The 18,856-nt window shown below is 39.4% G+C and overlaps 1 protein-coding gene across 6 annotated transcripts in view; it reads right to left on the reverse strand.

Moving 5' to 3' along the window:
- The window catches only part of Fry (FRY microtubule binding protein), a 348,931-nt gene that overhangs the window by 85,369 nt on the left and 244,706 nt on the right, over nt 1-18,856 (reverse strand). For all 6 annotated transcript variants that reach the window (XM_048341548.1, XM_048341549.1, XM_048341547.1 and 3 more), the window contains exons 27-33: nt 18,310-18,470; nt 16,056-16,166; nt 12,755-12,909; nt 6,329-6,428; nt 5,333-5,504; nt 2,381-2,637; nt 1,327-1,473 (exon numbers count right to left, since the gene is read on the reverse strand). In XM_048341548.1, coding sequence (XP_048197505.1) covers nt 1,327-1,473; nt 2,381-2,637; nt 5,333-5,504; nt 6,329-6,428; nt 12,755-12,909; nt 16,056-16,166; nt 18,310-18,470 — 1,103 coding nt within the window. The remainder of the gene's footprint in view (nt 1-1,326; nt 1,474-2,380; nt 2,638-5,332; nt 5,505-6,328; nt 6,429-12,754; nt 12,910-16,055; nt 16,167-18,309; nt 18,471-18,856) is intronic.

Genomic DNA, 18,856 nt, shown 5'->3' on the forward strand with positions numbered 1-18,856 from the left:
ATTATATATCTCTGCTTAGTTGTCCCCGTTGTGTATTTATTTATTTTTGGGCTCTGGGCTCTGTCTCTGAGTTTCTTTTGCTTAAGGCTAGCACTCTACCACTTGAGCTACAGTGCCACTTCTGGCCTTTTCTGTTTATGTGGTACTGAGGAATAGAACTCAGGGTTTCATGCATGCTAGGCAAGCATTCTGCCACTAAGCCACATTCCCAGCCTTGTCCCTTAGCTTTTGAAGGCTAGAGCTCTACCACTTGAGCCACAGGTCTACTTCCACCTTTCTGGTGGATTCTTTGTATTTTTTTTTGTTATATTTTTAAAACATCAAGATGTAAACCAGACACTTTTGGGGGGCTGGAATAGGGGTTTGAATTCAGGGCCTTTCCAGCCTGGCTTTTTGCTGGTTATCTGGTGATAGAGTCTTAGAGATTTTTCTGCCTGGGCTGGTCTCTAAATGTGATCCTCCAGATCTCAGCCTCCTGAGTAGCTAGAATTACAGTCATGTTGAAGAGCCAGACTAAAGCCATTCTGAAGTCAGGCCCCGCTTTACCACATGAACCTGAGATAAGCAGGCCCTGTGAGCAAACCCAGGACAAGCTTATTAGGGCCCAGCCGGTCAAGAACTCTAACCGCCTGGGAATGCTTAACTCTAACCGCCCCCAGAATGCCTCAAGCCCTGAGCCAATCAGATTTGTGCCCGTGTCTTGCTTGCTTGAACACCTGATTGTTGTAACTTTGTTTTTTGTCTTGCTTGAACACCTGATGGCTGTAGCTTTGTTTTTTGCCTTTGTAAGCCCTGTGCAATCGCAGCTCGGGGCTTCCTCCTAACTTCCGCTGTGTCGGTGGGTAGGACGAGGCCCGAATTGCAGCTCGCCTGAATAAAGCCTTGCTTTTGCATTTCGGAATGTCTGAGTCTCGGTGGCCTTCTTGGTGGTCTTCTCACGACTTGGCATAACAATGTACCACCAACATCCAGCTCAGAAACATTCTTATTAGTAATAATGTGATACTTTCCCTGGTGTCTCTTACATATCAGCACTAATGTTTACTCATCCCATATGAATAGGTTCCTATGCTCCATGGTATACTGGGAGGAGATGAAAACTGTCACAAGTATCTGTAGGATTACAGGTGTGAGTCCTCTGCACCTGGCCAGAGGGAACTTTTTATGAAAGACATGGCTGGCCAGCCTCATAGAAGGACTGGAGAAATGGCCACCTCTATTTCGGTGAAAGCCCCGAGAACACTGACTTGAGAACTGCATGTGGGTTGGAAGGTCCCCAGAAGGAGCCAGCACCACTGAGCTCCTGCTGGCCCATGCCACACTCACGTAGGGCAGGAGGATGGTGTCGCTGCTAACCCCGCACAGGCTGATCAGGAACTGCAGGGTGATCCTTAGGTTGTTGCTCCATTTCTCATTGTTGGCTAATGCGTTCCAAGCATTTTCCATTTCTGGCCCAGGAACTTCATCTCCATACTAAAACAAATAAACAGAAATAAAACCGGTCTCCCATGAGATGCATGGAGAGCACAGTGATGGAGCAACTGTCTGAGGGAGAGCAGTTTTGGAGCTTGTGGCCATCTCCAAATGAGAAGGAGATAATATGGTCATTTACTAGAAAGGTGCCATTTTTTCAGGGGATAGCAATATATCATTCACATCAATACCCATGCATGCTTGAAAAAATGTTAGGATTATTATCTTCTATTTTTTCCAATTGTGGTAAAATACACATAACATCAACTTTGCCATCATCACATTATTTTATGCCCCCTGTGGTGCTGGGGATTGAACCCAGGGCTTTGTGTATACTAGGCAAGTGCTCAACCATGGAGCTTCATTTCCAGCTCTCACCATTGTGTGTGTGTGTGTGTGTGTGTGTGTGTGTGTGTGTGTGTGTGTGACCAAGGTTTGAATCAGGGCCTCACATTTGCTTAGTGGGCTGTCTATAACTTAAGCCACACCTTTAGTCCTTATCACAAACCCTTTTGAAGTTAAGATTTGCTGGACACTGGTGGCTTACATCTATAATCCAAGCTCTTCAGGAGTCTGAGATCTGAGGATCACAGAAAGCCAGCCCAGGCAGAAAAGTCCATGTGACTTATTTCCAAGTAAGCAACAAAACACCAGAAGTAGAGCTGTGGCTTAAGTGATAGAGGATCAGCTGTGAACAAGAAAGCTAAGAGACAGGCTGTGAGTTTGAGCTCTAGTACCAACATACACACGCACGCACACACACACACATTTAGTAAATTAAGTATATGCATACATTTGTATCATCTATGCCTATCTGTGTGATAAACATCATTGTCCTTGGCTTTGCAACATGGGTTTGGTCCACCCTGTATTTTTCTGCTGATGGAGCAGTGCTTTTCATAGTTACCTTGGCTGTCATGTACATGAGGTTATTCAGGACCAGTGACGTGGCTTCAGGAGAGCCCCAGCCACTCCCCTTCAGCCCATGAGAGGCAGTCACTTCCCCTTCCCGGTCCTTGACTTCATCCTCTGGGCTGCTGGGGCTGGAGCCGGGGAGGAGGAGTCTGCTGTCCACCAGCTCGATGTTGTGCAGCCAGGGCAGCAGGTAGGTGAGCATGATCTGACGCCCATTTGGATGTGTGGTGGGGAATCGCTGGCTCACCTCTAAAGAGAATGGCAGTGATGGAGAGCCATAGGTTGTTATTCAATCAAAAGAAAATAACAAGCTAGGTGCTGGTGGCTCCTGTCTGCAATCTTAGCTACTCAGGAGGCTGAGATGGGAGGTTTGTGGTTTGAAGCCAACCCAGTCAGAAAAGCTCATGAGATTCTTAATTCCATTTTAACATAAAAAAAACAACAAAAAAAATCCAGAAGTAGAGCTGTGGCTCAAGTGGTAGAGCACTAGGCTTGAGTGAAAAAGCTCATGAGCCTTCCATGGAGAAACTCCTTCTATTCACTTCTGTATTCTTGGGATCCACATATAGTGGCGAGCACATAGTGGCACCCAAATCTTGACTGAAGTAAATAAAAAAGATTGTTTTCCAAGATAGTTTACTCCCCCCTCGCCCCTTTTTCTGTTGGGCATTGGGCTTGAACGCAGGGCCTGAGTGCTGTCCCTAAGCTCTTTTGCTCAAGGCTGGTGCTCTACCACTTTGAGCCATAGAACCACCTCCTGTTTTTTGGTGATTTAATTGAAGATAAGAGTCGCATAGACTTTGCTGGGCTACCTTTGAACTGCAATCCTCAGATCACAGCCTCCTGAGTAGCTAGGATTACATGCATGAACCACCAGAGGGCCCAGCTATTAGTTTACTTTTATAAAAAGGCTTTCTTAAGTCTCTATTATTTCAGATACTATGAAAACGTGACTAATTCTGCCTCAAGTATATGGTAAGGGCCATCCAGTAGAGGTAGATTTTCAATAAGATCTTCAGGAAGGTTAGAGTCAGGAGGGGTGGAAGGAGCAGTCAGTTCCAGCAGCAGGACTATACAGCATGTACAGAAGCAAGGGTTACAGAAGGCCTGGTCAGATGAGACTGGAGTAGAGGGTTTGTGGATGAAAAGATTAAGAGAAGAAGGATTTTAAAAATAAATTCCGAAGTTCCAATCTTATAGCACTGGCTTTGGAGAAAGACAGAACTACATTTAATTTTGGCTTAATGACTTTCTATTTTGTCTTGAACAAATTATTTAATATCTGTAATCATCAGTTTCTCATGTGTAAACTAGGGATGATACTGGTATTGGTGGAGGTGACAATGGTGGTAGTAGTAGTTGTGATGGTGCTGGTAATGGTGTTGGTGATACAGTGTGTGGCAGTGGTGGTGATGGTAGTAGTACTGGTGGTAAGGATGGTGGTGAATAATGGTGGTAGTGGTGATGGTTGTAATGGTGGTGGTAAAGATGGTGATGGTGGTAGTGATAGTAATAGCGGTGGTAGTGTTAGTGCTAAGAGTAATGGTAATAATGGTAGTGGTGGTGATGGTGGTAGTGACTGTGGTAACTCCATGCTAAGATTAGGTGAACGATTTGGTTCATTAGATCATTGTCATCCGTAATCTCTCTGTGGTGGTTCTCATGATTACAGATAAGGAAATATAATTTAGAGGTTCTGTGACTTGCTCAAGGTTAAACAGCTAGGGAAATGCAGGGAGAGGGGCCCCAGGGTCTGTGTGTAACCCTTAAGCTACACGGGGGTTGTAAGAGTAAATGGGAAATATCATACACATAAAAGGTTTAGCCAAGAGCCAGTTATGTGTCAATGAGATCATTAAGTGAAAGCTATTATTATTAAAAATATTTCAGGACAATGTGGAAGGAAGGCATCAATGGAGAAACATTGTATGAACTTGGTTTGGTATACTAGATGAACTGCAGTGTGGAGGCTGGGTTGAGTCAGGAGTACAGAGATGCGGGGCGGGGGGGGATGAAGATACTACAGTCTGCCTTTCAGTAAGGGGACACATGTGCTTGGGCAAGAATTTAACTAACAAATGTTTTTCATGAAGATTGCTTTGAAAGATGGGCCAGAAATTCCACTATAAGCAACATATAAGCTGCAAAACATCACCACCACCACAACCATCACCAATTTCCTGCTATTATATAAGCCAATATAGGCATTTGAAGTTATATTGCCATATTTAATCTCTTTGAGAAATTAAAATTTAGATATACAATGTATATGTTAGCCCAATAGCCTCCTCTCCCATAGCTTAGCATGCTCTTCTCATAGGCAACACTAGGCCCATTTGGTAAAGGCAGTAAATAATCAGCTTCTATCCCCTTCACCTTGAGATGGCACTGTTGGGGCAGCTACAACCATATAAGGCAGCAAGATACCCTTAGAGTGACCTTCATGTCTAGGCAGCTGCAAGAACCCTTCCTTATCTGACACTTGGGCAGCAGCCATACATCCTAGCCTGCCATGATGAAGCCCCTAGTCCACGTGTCCACACCGGGGTCTCCGCCTCCTAACCTCACAGGTTATAAAGGTCACCTCAAACAATAGCCGGCACTTCTCTCTTGTGAGATTGGGTCTTGCCAGTAATAAACCTTTCCTTTGTTTTGTGCCTGGATGTCTGTGTGGTTTTCTGGCAAAGCCTAACAGTATGTATAATATATATTTGTATGAATCTAACCATCTTCATATTTGCTGTATGTGTATCCCTAGAGTCACATAATCAATTGTTAATTGACATATAAAATACAGTCTAGAATTTACTTTCATTTGTAACTGGATTTAGGCCACATCAATTGTGGCAAACCAATTTAGCAGATTATGTTGCAATTTAAAAAGGAAAATTACTTAGAGCAGAAGAAACAATCATATATGTCACTGCTGACAATAGCATTGTACCTGAGAAGAGAGGGAGCGTGAGCTCAGGGTACATCCTGGCTAATTCACAGGACAGGAGGGCTAGGGACACGCTGTAGAGAGGTGGCAGTGGACCGTGAGTTCCATAGAGAATACTGCCGGGCCTTTGTTCAGCAACTTTCTTCGAGTATACAAAAAGTTTTGCTTCAAGGATCTACAAAAAGGTAGGAAACAGTGTGAAAAAAAAACAACTGGGTAGGATCAAAGAGAGAAGGGAAGGCAAATGAAGAAGGGAAGGGGAAGAATGTAGTCAAGAATTCAATATATATCCTACAAAATCAGGAAAAGTAAGGAAACCGTGGGTTGGGAGGGAGGGCTGAGAATATTGAAAGGGATGACATTGATAAAGATTCATTGTACTCATAAACTACTTTGTTAAATGGCAATTCCTTTGTATAACTACTCAAAGCTAATAAAAAACTACAAAGATTAAAATAAAAAAAACCTAATAGCTTAATATGTCAGGAGCATACATCTCTATTTATTTATTTATTTATTTATTTATTTATTTATTTATTTATTTATTTATTTATTTATTTTCAGTGGGTGACAATAGTGGGGCTTAAACTCAGGGCTTCACATGCTCCCTTGGCTTTCCTGTTCAAAGCTGGTGCTCTATGGCTATGTGGCATTGTTACTTCCAGCTTTTTGGTGGTTAGTTGGAGATAAAAGTCTCACAAACTTTTCTGCCCCAGCTGGCTTCAAACTATGATCCTCAGACCTCAGCCTCCTGAGCAGCTAGGATTGTAGATAGAAGCTGTAATAATGCATGACTCAAAGCATGTTTAATTAACACAAGTCAGTAGTAAGAGAACTAACTAATGTGAATATAGATTTCAAGGCAAAGCATTAGTTAACTGCTGTACTTACGAAATAGATTTCTCACTGTGCATGCATATGCACTCATGATATGCAGAAACAAACAAATGGATTCAGCACTCAGGATGGAAAATTTCTATGCCTATAAGTGATACGTGCCTGCATGAGCTGCATGGAGATTTCATAAATTTCTCTGTTGGTGTCAGAGGCCTTGAAGAGAACAAGGTTTAACAGTGTCACTATGTCGAAGGGATAGTTCCTAAAATAAAAAGAAAAGAAAAATACCAGGATTCTTTATAAGATAGTGTGGTAGTACTCTTGATAGATTATTACTGCTCAAAATTCTAGATGGCACACTGACCCTGGCTGCTTGCTAATAACATTCTTATGCCCTGTTGTCATTTTTTATTCACTCTCTCTCTTTTGCTTCACAAAGAGATGAAGAAAAATAATTCCTTTTATAATTCCTTTTGTTTGAAGTAGAATACTATAGTACCTCAATAAAGGAACACAAAGATCAATCTAACACAAATAGATTTTAACGAAAAGCAAACACAAACAAGAGTTCAGAAGAGAAAACATATGCTGCATTTCTCAGTAACTCATAGAATTGAAGATTTCATCTGATCCATTCAGATTCAGTCATTCATTCATGTAGTGCCAATACTAGAGCTTGAACTCTGGGCTGTACCATCTTGCTTGACTTTTTTCACTCAAGGCCAGTGCTCTATTACTTGAGCCACAAGTCTACTTCTGGCTTTTTTGGGAGGAAGGGAAGCCGGTTCATTGGAAATAGATTGTCTCATAGACTTTCTGCCCGAGCTGGCTTCAAGCTATGATCCTCAGATCACAGCATCCCGAATAGCTAAGATTAATCCATCTCCATTTATGAGATATGAGGCAGGCATTAGGACCCACGTGTGAAATGTAGGTGTCTGAATTAGTAGGACTGGCTTCCAGTTTGGCTAAGGGAGACAAAAGAGCAGTGCGGTTTGAGTGAATGTTCCCGAAGGAGTATCCATAGCAGGTGCCAAGAATCCCATCAGATATGGATTTGGGAAGGCTTTCTTAGAAGGAAATAAGAAAATCAAGTTTCAAAGCACTGGAAGACTATGGCAGCTATAAAACAAGGAAGGTTTCCAGCAGAGAGAAAAGTATTTTGAAGGATTGTAAGAACAAAGCAATAAGACAGTTTCTGTAAAAGCCACCAGTGCTGGGCTCTACCTTTTCCTTCTTAATATCACTTAAATATTAATGTTTGGATACTAGTGATACACACATGCATTTTTCTTCTAAAAGATTCAAACAAGACCCAGGGCTGAGGGATGCACTCTGGTTGTGGAGAAGGGACTAGAAGATAATACAGGAGCACTGCCTCTCCCAGCTGCACCCCAATGAGTGCTCCCACCATGGGGGCCAGCCACTGTTAATATTTTGTCTCTTTTCTAAGTACATGAACATATTTGTGCATCTAATTACACTTCCCCAGGCACACAGGAATTTTTTTTGTGTGTGATGCTGGGATTGAACACAGGGTCTCACAAGTGTTCTGACACTAAGCTACACCTCCAGGCTCCATACATGTAATTATACTGCTGTGTGTGTGTTGTTTGATGATTTGTGTTTTTGCTAAACTATGAGGTCATTTCTTCTTAACGCTGTGTAGTATTCCATGATGTGGCCATGTCATGAACTACCACTATAATAGTGGGTGCTGAAGGGTGCCCCATGATTTTCTACAGTGCTGATGTCGGACTTTCCCGAGCTAACTCTGTCTTTTGTCAAAGAGGTCTGCCTAGACAAAGACTATGGCTGGTTCCCAGATGCTCTTGGGCTGAAAGGGATTTTGTTATTTAGTTTGTTTTTGCTATTCTTTTCCAAGTCCTTCAAGTACACATGAAATATCTACACCTAGATATTTATAATAGGCTTAAGAAGGAAAACATCTATGCTCAGTATTATTATTCTACATAGGTAGTAGAAGTATAAAGGAAGAAAAAAAAACACCCACCACCACCACAGCTGTGATCCTGCAGGATGAAACCAAATGATAAAATAAGTACGAGAGGTAGGTAGGACACAAACGTTTCAAAAGATATAAAAATATGGAGAAAGAAGGGACTAAAAAAATTAGGAAATGCCCACTAGCCTTAAGATAAAACAACAGAGCTCAGCCTGACTGAGGAATTCTGAGGAGAAACAGATTTTTATCAGGTGGTGGAGACTCACTTCCTACTTTGCACTCCAATAACCAGTGGGGAGTATTGGTGTTCACAAAGTGCCTCTTGGTCAGTGGCCTTAGTCTCAGAGATGGGTTTTAATCTAAGCCTTATTCTGTCATCGTTGCTATTTTACAAGTGAATAGTGTTTTTAGTAATTTTCTCAAGATCACTCAATCTGACTTAGAGACCAAGGGAAACTTTGGACCCAACCTGGTCAGTTTCCAGAGCCTAAGTCACCACACACTATGTGGTTCCCCCACTGGGATCCAGGAATCATAACTCACTGACCTTGTTCACCAGTGCATATTAAACCCTCAAGAAATGGCAGTCTACTTGGAGCAATTCAACTTCTAGGTTTGATTTAAAGTAGGGAAGTTCAATCATACCAAAATCAAGGCAAAAGAAACAAAAGGATGATATAATTCACCACTGTAAAGAAGCTCAACAAAAATTAAAACTTTCCCAGATGACAGTGGTTCAAACCTATAATCCTAACTACTCAGGAGGCTGAGAGCTGAGGGTCATGGTTTGAAGCCAGTCTGGGCAGGAAATCCAAGAGACTCTTATTTCCAATTAATCACATAAAAACCCAGAAGTGGATCTGTGGCTCAAGTAATAGAGCCTTGAGCATAAAAGCCCATAATAGCACAAAGACTTCAATCATTTTTTATATATATGTATATATATGTTGAGAATATCTGCTAAACATATTTTCATATGTCGCAGGGTAAAATAGAAATAGTTGAATTCTTAAGTACTTAAATGGGGGGGGGGGACCTCTCTGGCGAGCTGAACTAGTGACTGGAAATGACCCGTACTTTTTAATAAGGAGTGGAATGTTTATCTTGATTCATAACCTTGAGAAGCTTTTTAGGCTTGTTTGAAATTTTCTTATCTGTTACATTCTGATGTCAATGGCAGTTAAAGGGAAGCTTACAAGCACAGAAGCTCAACAGTTATTTTAATTAAAGCTGCTTGAAAGGTAAGCTATTTTTTGTGCTAAATTATAATGTGGGGCTGTGTTTCATAACTGGTTTTTTCCCCCTTTTGTACTTGGGTTTGAACTCAGGGCTTCATGCTTTTATGTGGCTTCTAAATTTTTTCTCAAAGGCTGGTGCTCTAGTATTTGAATCTCAACTCTACTTCATGCTGCTGGTTAAATGGAGATGAGTCTCATGGACTTTCTTACTTGGGCACACTTTGAACCTCAATCCTCCAGTCTTAGCCTCCTGAGTAGCTAGGATTACAGGCATGAACCACTAGCACCTGGCTGCATTTCACAAATTTGAATGAAAGGTTCATGCATATTTTCTGAACAATTCTTCAAAAAAGACATCGCTGGCTTTTCTATGGGTTCTGCCTTCATTTCTCCTGGTTCTATTTCTAGACTTGCTGGAGTCATAATGGTATAACTGTCATAATTTCTCAGAAGGATTTTTTTTTTGCTTTAGGAAATGATGTGTAGGCATTCCTGTAGAGATTATGAGAAATTGCAGATATGATTCAGTTTATGTATGACTTTTCAGGAACATATTTCATAAGATAAGGCAAATACCTTGTCTTAGTTAAGGCAGAAATGAACTAAAACAGCACAAGCTGAAAACTGCTGGAATTGCTTTTGAAAATAGAGGTTTAGAGGATTAAATACATCTGGGTGCTGGTGGCTCATGCCTGTAATCTTAGCTACTCAAGAAGCTGAGATCTCATGGTAGCAATTTGAGCCTCTAGACTGGGCAGGAAAATGCATGGGATTCTTATCTCCAATAAACTACTCAGAAAAAGAGGGAAGTGGTGCGGTGGCTTAAGTAATAGAGAACTACCCTTGAGAAAAAGAAACTCATGGACAATGCCCAGGATCAGAGTTCAATCCCCTGGACCAGCACGCACACACACACACACACACACACACACACACACACACACACACACACACACTTAAGTGCAAAGATTTCTTAAGCCTATTTTGGGACTTGTCTAGATTATCCAGGCTGAGAACCAGCTTGTGGTGAGAAAGATCTTAGAGAGCTCAATAGTGTAGGATGCAACCTTAAAACATACACATAGAAACTTCTAGGACCTAAGATTTTGTGACTAAATTATTGAAATTGAAACTTAATTACTTATTATTAATTATTACTTTTATTACTCCTATATGTATCAAACAAAGAGGGTCCAACATCGTTTAAGGGTCTTGTGAACAAAATTGGAGTATTGAACTATTTTAGATAGAAACATTCTAAAGGGATATTTGCAACAGTATTATTTTGGTATTGTCCAAGAGATACATAACTTTTTTTTTTCCTTTTCTTTGCTTTTGTTTTCTTGACAGCCCTGGGACTTGAACTTAGGGCCTGAGCACTGTCCCTGGCTTTGTTTTGCTCAAGGCTAGCACTCTACCACTTGAGCCACAGCACTACTTTGGCTTTTTCTATAAATGTAGTGCTGAGGAATTGAACCCAAGGGTTCATGTATGCAAGGCAAGCATTCTACCACTAGGCCATATTCCCAGTCCCACATAGAAATTTGAAATAAGGTTTATATCAAGTAATCAAATTTCATAGAAAGTCAGATAAGTTACTGTCATCTGCTGTAACTTTTTTTTTTGTCAGTCATGGGGCTTGAACTCAGAGCCTGGGCACTGTCCCTGAACTCTTTTTTGCTTAAGGCTAGTGCTATACCACTTTGAGCCACAGCTTCACAGCTCTGTGTTTTTTTTTAGTGGTTAGTTGGAGATAAGAGTCTCATGGGGACTTTTACTGCCTGGGCTGGGCTTCAAACCATGATCCTTAGATCTCAGCTAACTGAGTAGCTAGGATTACAAGTGTGAGCCACTAGCAGTTGGGATCTACTGTAACTTTTATGGAGACTCAAGTGAATAATAAAAATTCTACTACTAAGATTATAGGAAGAGCTTTAGTTATAAAATGTTACAACTATTGTGATACAAGAAAGATAAAAAATTAAAGCAAATTTGTCTCTTTAAACAATATGCTCATTTTAGGTTTGTTGAAAAGAAATAGATGCCCTCAAAAATACTGTTCATATTAATTTAGACCTATAATGGACTGGAATTTAAAATGGATTTCCTTTGTTTCTCTTGATCTAGGAATTAAAAATAAGTGTTTAAAATGCAACATTTAATTAATAGGTAGAAATCCATGGCCTACGTAAATATTGTTAAAATAATTCTTCAGCTGTATTTTCTAAATATTCCTAATACATCAATTTTTCTTAGGCATAGCTTGTACAATTCACGGAATCTTCATTACCCCTTTCACCTTAGCTATGAAATTATTTCACTCAATAGGTCACAGTGCTGAAACTGCTTCACCAATTTCATTCATATAACAAAAATGCTGATTTTACAAACATAATCCTTAGAACTACAGGGATAGAGCAGAGGTCAAAAGCAAAGTTGGCATGCATGAGGTCCTGTATTTAATCCTCAGCATTCTTCAAAGAAAGGATCATATATAAACTCTAAGCTAACAAATTTTCTTTTATTTTCCTTTCTAGTTTGATACAAAGGGGTCTTAAACACATACACTAGGCTATTTCCTGGATGATGTGGTCTCCAGATGGCTGAATGGTTTTTAGTTCACACCTGTCACAAACATTTTTAGATATTTCTTTAATAACTTTAGTGTGTGTGTGTGTGTGTGTGTGTGTGTGTGTGTGTGTGTGTGTGTACTTGGACTTGAACTCAGGTAATGGGTGCTGTCTCTTAGCTTTTTTGCTCAATGATGGCTCTCTGTTAATTGAGCCACACCTTCACTGGCTTTTTGCTGGTTAATTAGAGATGAGTCTCATGGACTTTCCTGTCCTGTCTGGCTTTGAAATGTGATCCTCAGATCTCAGCCTCCCAAGTAGCTAGGATTACAGGTTTGAGCCACCAGCACCTGATTAATGTTTCTTCTTTTTAAATTGTGAATTCAGACTTCAATGTGACTTTCTGGGCAGTTCAAAGGAAGGGTACAACAATAATCCATCTCTTTTGATCAAACAAGAAAAATCAGTGTAACTGTAAATTTATATGTAGTTATAACTTATAGTTTACAGTTATAACTGTAAACTTATAAGTGGTGCTGTGGTTCAAAGTGGTAGAATATTAGACTTGAGCAAAACAGCTCAGGGACAGTGCCCAGGCCCTGATTTCAAGCACTACAACCGGAAAAAAAAAGAAAGAAAAGAAAGAAAGCAAGGAAGTAGTAGTTATATGTGAGGGACCTACAGGGAATTTTGTTTTCTCACAGCATTTACTCTGCTCAGACAATTGCAAAATCAGTTGGTTCGCAATCATTCATATTGTGAAGAACAGTCTTCATTATACTTGCCATTCACCACTAGGAATATAAATTCATACCTGCTTCCACACACAGTTGCTATGGCTTTGAAGCACCCAGATGCAAGCTGGAAGGACCCTGTATAGCATCGGTCAATGGCCCAATTAAAAAGATTTATTTGGTCAGGATTAAGTTCCAGCAGCAAGACAACCACCTCACAGCCAAGTTGATGAACCTGAATATATGGGGGCAAAGAAATTATTTAGATTTAATAAAAGAATGTTCTAGAAAAAAATAAGATCACTCTCAGCCAACATATACTGAGTAAAATGTAAGGGGAGACTGAGTATTCATTGGGGTTAATTCTCATGCCACTTACTCTTATTTAAGAAGGGGCAGTGCTATACCTGAAAATTGAAATGTGTAAAACAAATAGATTCTATGTCTGTCTGCTATACAGGAGTTACTCATTCCCAAGTTTCAACTCTGAAAAGATGGCAAAGAATTTTTTGGCAAGTTTTTACTTTGTGTTTTAAAAATTTCTGAAATACTTTGTCGATGTGTGCCAGTTTAATTCTTTTCATCTTTTTGTTCCTAATTCACTGCCTAAGATCTTATCTCTAGTGTAAGGTTTAAAGTGGGTTTCCTTGGGTCATTCTAATCTTAAATGGCACATTAAGCGTGATGTTTACTAAAGGGTGTTTTTAAAATAATTATCATCAAGTAGTTGTACAAAGAAGTTACAATTTTATAAGGTTCATTAGGTTATAAGTACTATGAATCTTGATCAATATCACTCCTTAGTTCTCCACCATTAGTCCCCTTCCCATCCCTACCTTCAAATTATGTGGTTCAATTTTTTATATAATGCACATTGACCACAGATGATTGTTATCAAACTAGGGACACTCTTTAATATTCTTTGTTTTGCAAGTTTCTCTCATTAATAAAGAATTTTATCAGATATGTTTTCTGTATCTATTGAGATGATCACATGATATTTTCTTTTTTTTCTTGCATTTCAATAATTTTATTGAAAGGTACCAAACAATAGTTGGTCAGGTTGCATCTGCCAACTCAAAGTTAACACTGATGTTTTAAAAATGTTGAAATGAATCAGCCCTTTGGGGAAACCAAAAAGCTACCCATAAAGCATGGTCTACAAAAGATAGGGAAAACATATTCTGTGGGTCTTTGGTTTGTTTCTGATCACATGATATTTTCACTTGAAGATTCTATTACTATGATTAACGTACTAATTGGCAGATAATTGAATGTTAAGCTGACTTTGCAATTCTTAAATAAATCCAAGTTGATCACAAAGTCATTTTTTCTTTTTAGTAACAGTATCTAGGTGGGGCTTGAATTTAAGGCTTTTCAATCTTGCTTAGAATTTTCATCAGAGGCTGGTGCTCTACCACTTGTGCCACCCTGCCACTCCAACTTTTTGTGGGTTGGAGGTAAGATTTGTGTCAGACTTCCAGTCTCCGGAGTAGTTAGATTACAGGTGTGAACCACTGGTGCCTGGCTTTATCTTTTGTGTGTGTGTGTGTTTTTTTTTTTTTGCACTCCCCTCATGCTTCATCTTTTTTTTTTTTTTTTTTTGCCAGTCCTGGGGCTTGGACTCAGGGCCTGGGCACTGTCCCTGGGTTCTTTTTGCTCAAGGCTAGCACTCTGCCACTTGAGCCACAGCGCCGCTTCTGGCCGTTTTCTGTATATGTGGTGCTGGGGAATCGAACCTAGGGCCTCGTGTATCCGAGGCAGGCACTCTTGCCACTAGGCTATATCCCCAGCCCTTTTTTTTTTTTTTTTTAAATTGGGTAACAAACAGTACAAGAAATGTACCGATGATAATAAAAATTTGAAAAAAAAAAAAAGAAATGTACCGAAGGCCTAATGTATGAAACTGTAACCACTCTGTACATCAATTTGACAATAAAATAAAATTATCATTGAATTTAACTTCCCATTTTATAGTTTTTGCATCTGTGCTTATCAATGAGATCATTTTCTTTTTTGTTGCATCTTTGTCCAGTTTGACTGTCAAGGTTAGATGGTCCTACAAAGTGTATTTGGATATCTCTCCTTTTCATGTGTGTTAAGAATTGATAATGAATTAATACAATTTGTTCCTTAAATGCTTGGTAGAATTCATCAGTGAAACCATCTGGTCTCAATGTTCTCTTTTCTTTAAGGCTTTCAGTTTACTGATGCAATTTATTTATTATTTAAATGATCATCCAGATTTTCCTTTTCTTCTTCTTTTGTGTTTTCCTAGTGATTTATTTACATACATTTTCAAGTTTATTGGCAAAAAAGGTCATATATTTTCTTTCAGTTTTAACCTGTGTAGTATCTGCTGCAGTGTTCCCTTTCCATTGCCTCTCTCTCTCCTCCTCACCTTGAATTTTCTGTGGATGTATGAATTTTAATATTATTAACAAATTTTAACTAATTGAACTTTGGCTTTAGTGAGCCTTATTTTAAAATTCATGACCCTTGTTAATTTCTGCTATTATTTGCATTTTCTTTGCTGTTTGGTTTGAGTTTGATGTGCTGTTATTCCTTTTCTAATTTCCTGTGGTAAATGCTTAGTTACTGATAATCATCAGCCTTGTTTCTAGTCTCTGTATTTAATTAAGTACATTTTATTCTAAGTAAGACTTTTTATAGGCTACATACTTAGTATTCAGTATTTTCATTATTTTTCAGTAAAAAACATTTTCCAGTTATCATTGTTATTTGTTGTCTGATTCATTGGCTATCTCTGGCAGGACATTTAAAAATTATCTTTTTATTATTCATTACTTAATGATGAGTGCTACTGGGGATAGAGAACAAAGTCTGCATGCTTTCAAACATGTAATCTGTGTTGAGACTTGCTCTAACATAACTGAGTCAAATTAACCCCTTCTAGTATCCTCCGCTCTTCTCTCCTTTCCCTTCCACTCCCCTAACCTCTTCTCCCTTTTCTTCCTCTCCCTTTTCCTCTTCTCTTTTCTTTTTGTGCCCATCCTGGGGCTTGAACTCAGGTGCTAGGTGCTGTACCCAAGCTTTTTTTCCCCTCTACCAACCTAAGCCAGAGCTTTACTTCCAGCTTTTTGGTAGTCAATTGATGATAGTTTTCTGCCTGGGCTGGCTTTGAACTGTGATCCTTAGATCATAGCCTTCTGAGCAGCTAGGATTACAGGCACCTTTATTTGGTGTACTAAACTTCCTTAACCCACCTCCCTCCTTCTCTTTTAACAATTATAGTGGGTTTCCTTATACTCTTCTTAAAAATATAATGGGTTTTATTCACCCACCCCAACCCCAGTCACCCTCTCCTTTTCCCCTCCTCTTGCGATCTCCCACCCATCCCTTCACACAAGTATTACTTACTCTTAAATCTTGGCAAGCCAGGATGTTGTCAAGCCACTTATAGAGGTAGCCATCTGGAGAAAGTCCCACATTGTCAAAAACAGGCCCACAGCACAACACCGCTGACATTGCCTGTAAATAACAAAAGATGGAGCAGAAATCTGAAATATCATGTAGCCATATACAACTGACTTCACAAAAACATAATTATCAGATTTAGAAATGGTGATGGCCCTTAAAAACAGATTTTCTTCAATTCTTCAAAGAATTCCTTGGTTTAATTCCTAGATCAAATTAAAAAAAAATCTCACCAGATTCTGATTTGTTTCTTTTTATAAAATCTAAAATGTCATAAGTTTAGCTTTGTGAATATTTGATTTTAGGTTTATAACAGATTTTTATGATAAAATATACTTTAAAACAGTCATTTTACAATATTTCAAATAAAGGTTCTTTTAATAATTTCAAGCAAACGAGACAAATTCTGTTTAAAATTTGCTTTAATTAACTTTTGTCCTGGTACTTGGGCTTGAACTCAGCGACTGGGCACTGTCCATTAGCTTTTTTTTTTTTTTTTTGCTCAAAGCTAACACCCTACTGCTTGAGCTACAGCTCTCCTTCTGGCTTTTGGCTAGTTAATAGGAGATGAGAGTCTCATGGGCTTTCCTAGCCTCTGATTGCATCCATGATCCTTAGATCTCAGCCTCCTAGGATTACAGGCATAAGCCACCAGTGCCTGGCTAAATTTTGCTTTTATGACTAATAGGGAGCTAATGTATGAACTGACAAACTGCAAAGTGTAGAGATAAAATCATTACGATTCTTCATAAAAAGTACAGAAAAGGAAGCATATGAACTTTAGGTCATTTAAGGTGGTGAAGAATGAGAAAAAGAAAAGAGAAAAAGCAGCTCTTGACTAGCTTGTCCTTGGCAGGTCCATGTAACTGCCAAGGCTCCCTTTAGTTACATTTATGTTACATAACAAAACATCTGACATAAACAACTGGAGTGAGGAAGGGACTTATTGGAGCTAAGTTTCAGAGGTTGCAGTCCATAGTGGTGGGGAAGGTGTGATAGAGCAGAGCAGATCACATAAGGATGGACAGGAAGCAGAGAGAGCAGGAGTACTTGAGATATAGACTTTTTCCTCCCCTTTTTCTATTCCACCTGGGCTCCAGGCCACGGGTTATTTTAGGCAGTTTCCCTCACAATCCTGTCTGGAAACACCTTCATAAATATATAAGAGTTGTCTTTTAGTAATTTTCTAGGTGGTGCTTCATCTAGTCCAGTTGACAGCTGAGTTTACCCATCACAGGTCCATCTTTTATTTTTATTATGCATTGATGTATACATACATATATGTAAGTATGTATTTATTTATGCTGGCATTGAGGCTTGAACTCAGAGGCTTGCATTCCTATTAGCATTTCAAGTAAAGGCTGGTGCTCTACCACTTGAGCCACACTTCCACTTCCTTTTATATTTATGTGTGTGTGTGTGTGTGTGTGTGTGTGTGTGTGTGCGCGCATGTATGTACATACTCTAGTGCTGGGGACTTGAACTCAGGGCCTTGTATTCTTGCTTCTTTTTTTTTTTTACTCAAGGCTGTTGCTCTACCACTTGAACCATACTTCTAGTTCTAATCCCACCTATCACATTGGCACTATGGAATCAAAAGCTAACCCCAAACAGCATTTTAGAGTGCATATGAATAAGATGACATGGTAGTCACTTTTCTAAAGGACATCATTCGGCTGTAAGACTATGCTGGGAAGATTCTGAACCATACTCACAGAGTGAAAATTCACTTGTGGACGTGTGCTAGGGTAGGAGCAACTACAAAGGGAAGGCGGCTCTCAGTTGATATTGAACTTGAGGTGACATCCGTTTCTTTTTTTAGACTGGAAGTTAATTGCTAAGGCAGCTAGCTACTTAAGAGTTAAATGAACAAAACCATATGGTTTTCAGATAGGAGAAGCACAGGCTAAAAGTGGAAATGGAGAATGTTGTGCTTTTTCAATTATGAGCTCAAGTAGACTGTTTACATATTCACACATGTTTATTCATTTATGTCTATATGTTTGGAATTTCTGAAATCAACTTATGTCTATTTATATGTATGTTCGGCATGAGTGGGTATTTAAATTTCAGCACCTGCACTTACTTGTTTTCAGCATGTCATATTATTTATTTTGACCTTATTTTGAAGGGATGGTGCTTGTTTAAGGAAGAAGAGCCTCAGCCTGGGAAGTGAGTGAGGAAAGCAAGCACCTACCTTCAACGCACAATACTGGTATCGTGTAATCTGATGATTTCTGTCACTGTAACGATCCAGAGGGGTGAACATGATGCTGAAGGGTCCTGCCCACTGGCTGAAGAGAATGAAGAGATGGTGCCTTAGGCTCTGCTGAGGGAAGAGGAATCTTCGGTGGTGAACTAGGGAGAATAGCACAGAGTTGGAGTCATATCACAATTGCACCCAATTCTCAGGCTTTGAGCTGAAAAACAATTTCATTTTCTAACTCTTAAATTTCCTTACTTTTTCTTTTCTTTTAGTGTTGAGAATTATACCTAGCATATGCAGGATTAAGTACATTTTCTACCATTGTGCTTCCCCCTTTCCACAGTGATTCTATTTTATTTTATATTTTGGGATCCTTTTTATTTTTATAGTCCTGAAGGTGGAACTCAAGGCCTGGGCACTGTCCCTGAGCTCTACTACTTTGAGCTGCTTGCACCAATTCTGACTTTTTGGTAGTTAGTTGGAGATAAGAGTCTCATAGATTTTCATTTTCCCCAGGCTGGCTTTGAACTGTGATTTC

This window comes from Perognathus longimembris, chromosome 3, assembly GCF_023159225.1.
Source record: "Perognathus longimembris pacificus isolate PPM17 chromosome 3, ASM2315922v1, whole genome shotgun sequence".
In the NCBI taxonomy this organism is placed as follows: Eukaryota; Metazoa; Chordata; class Mammalia; order Rodentia; family Heteromyidae; genus Perognathus; species Perognathus longimembris.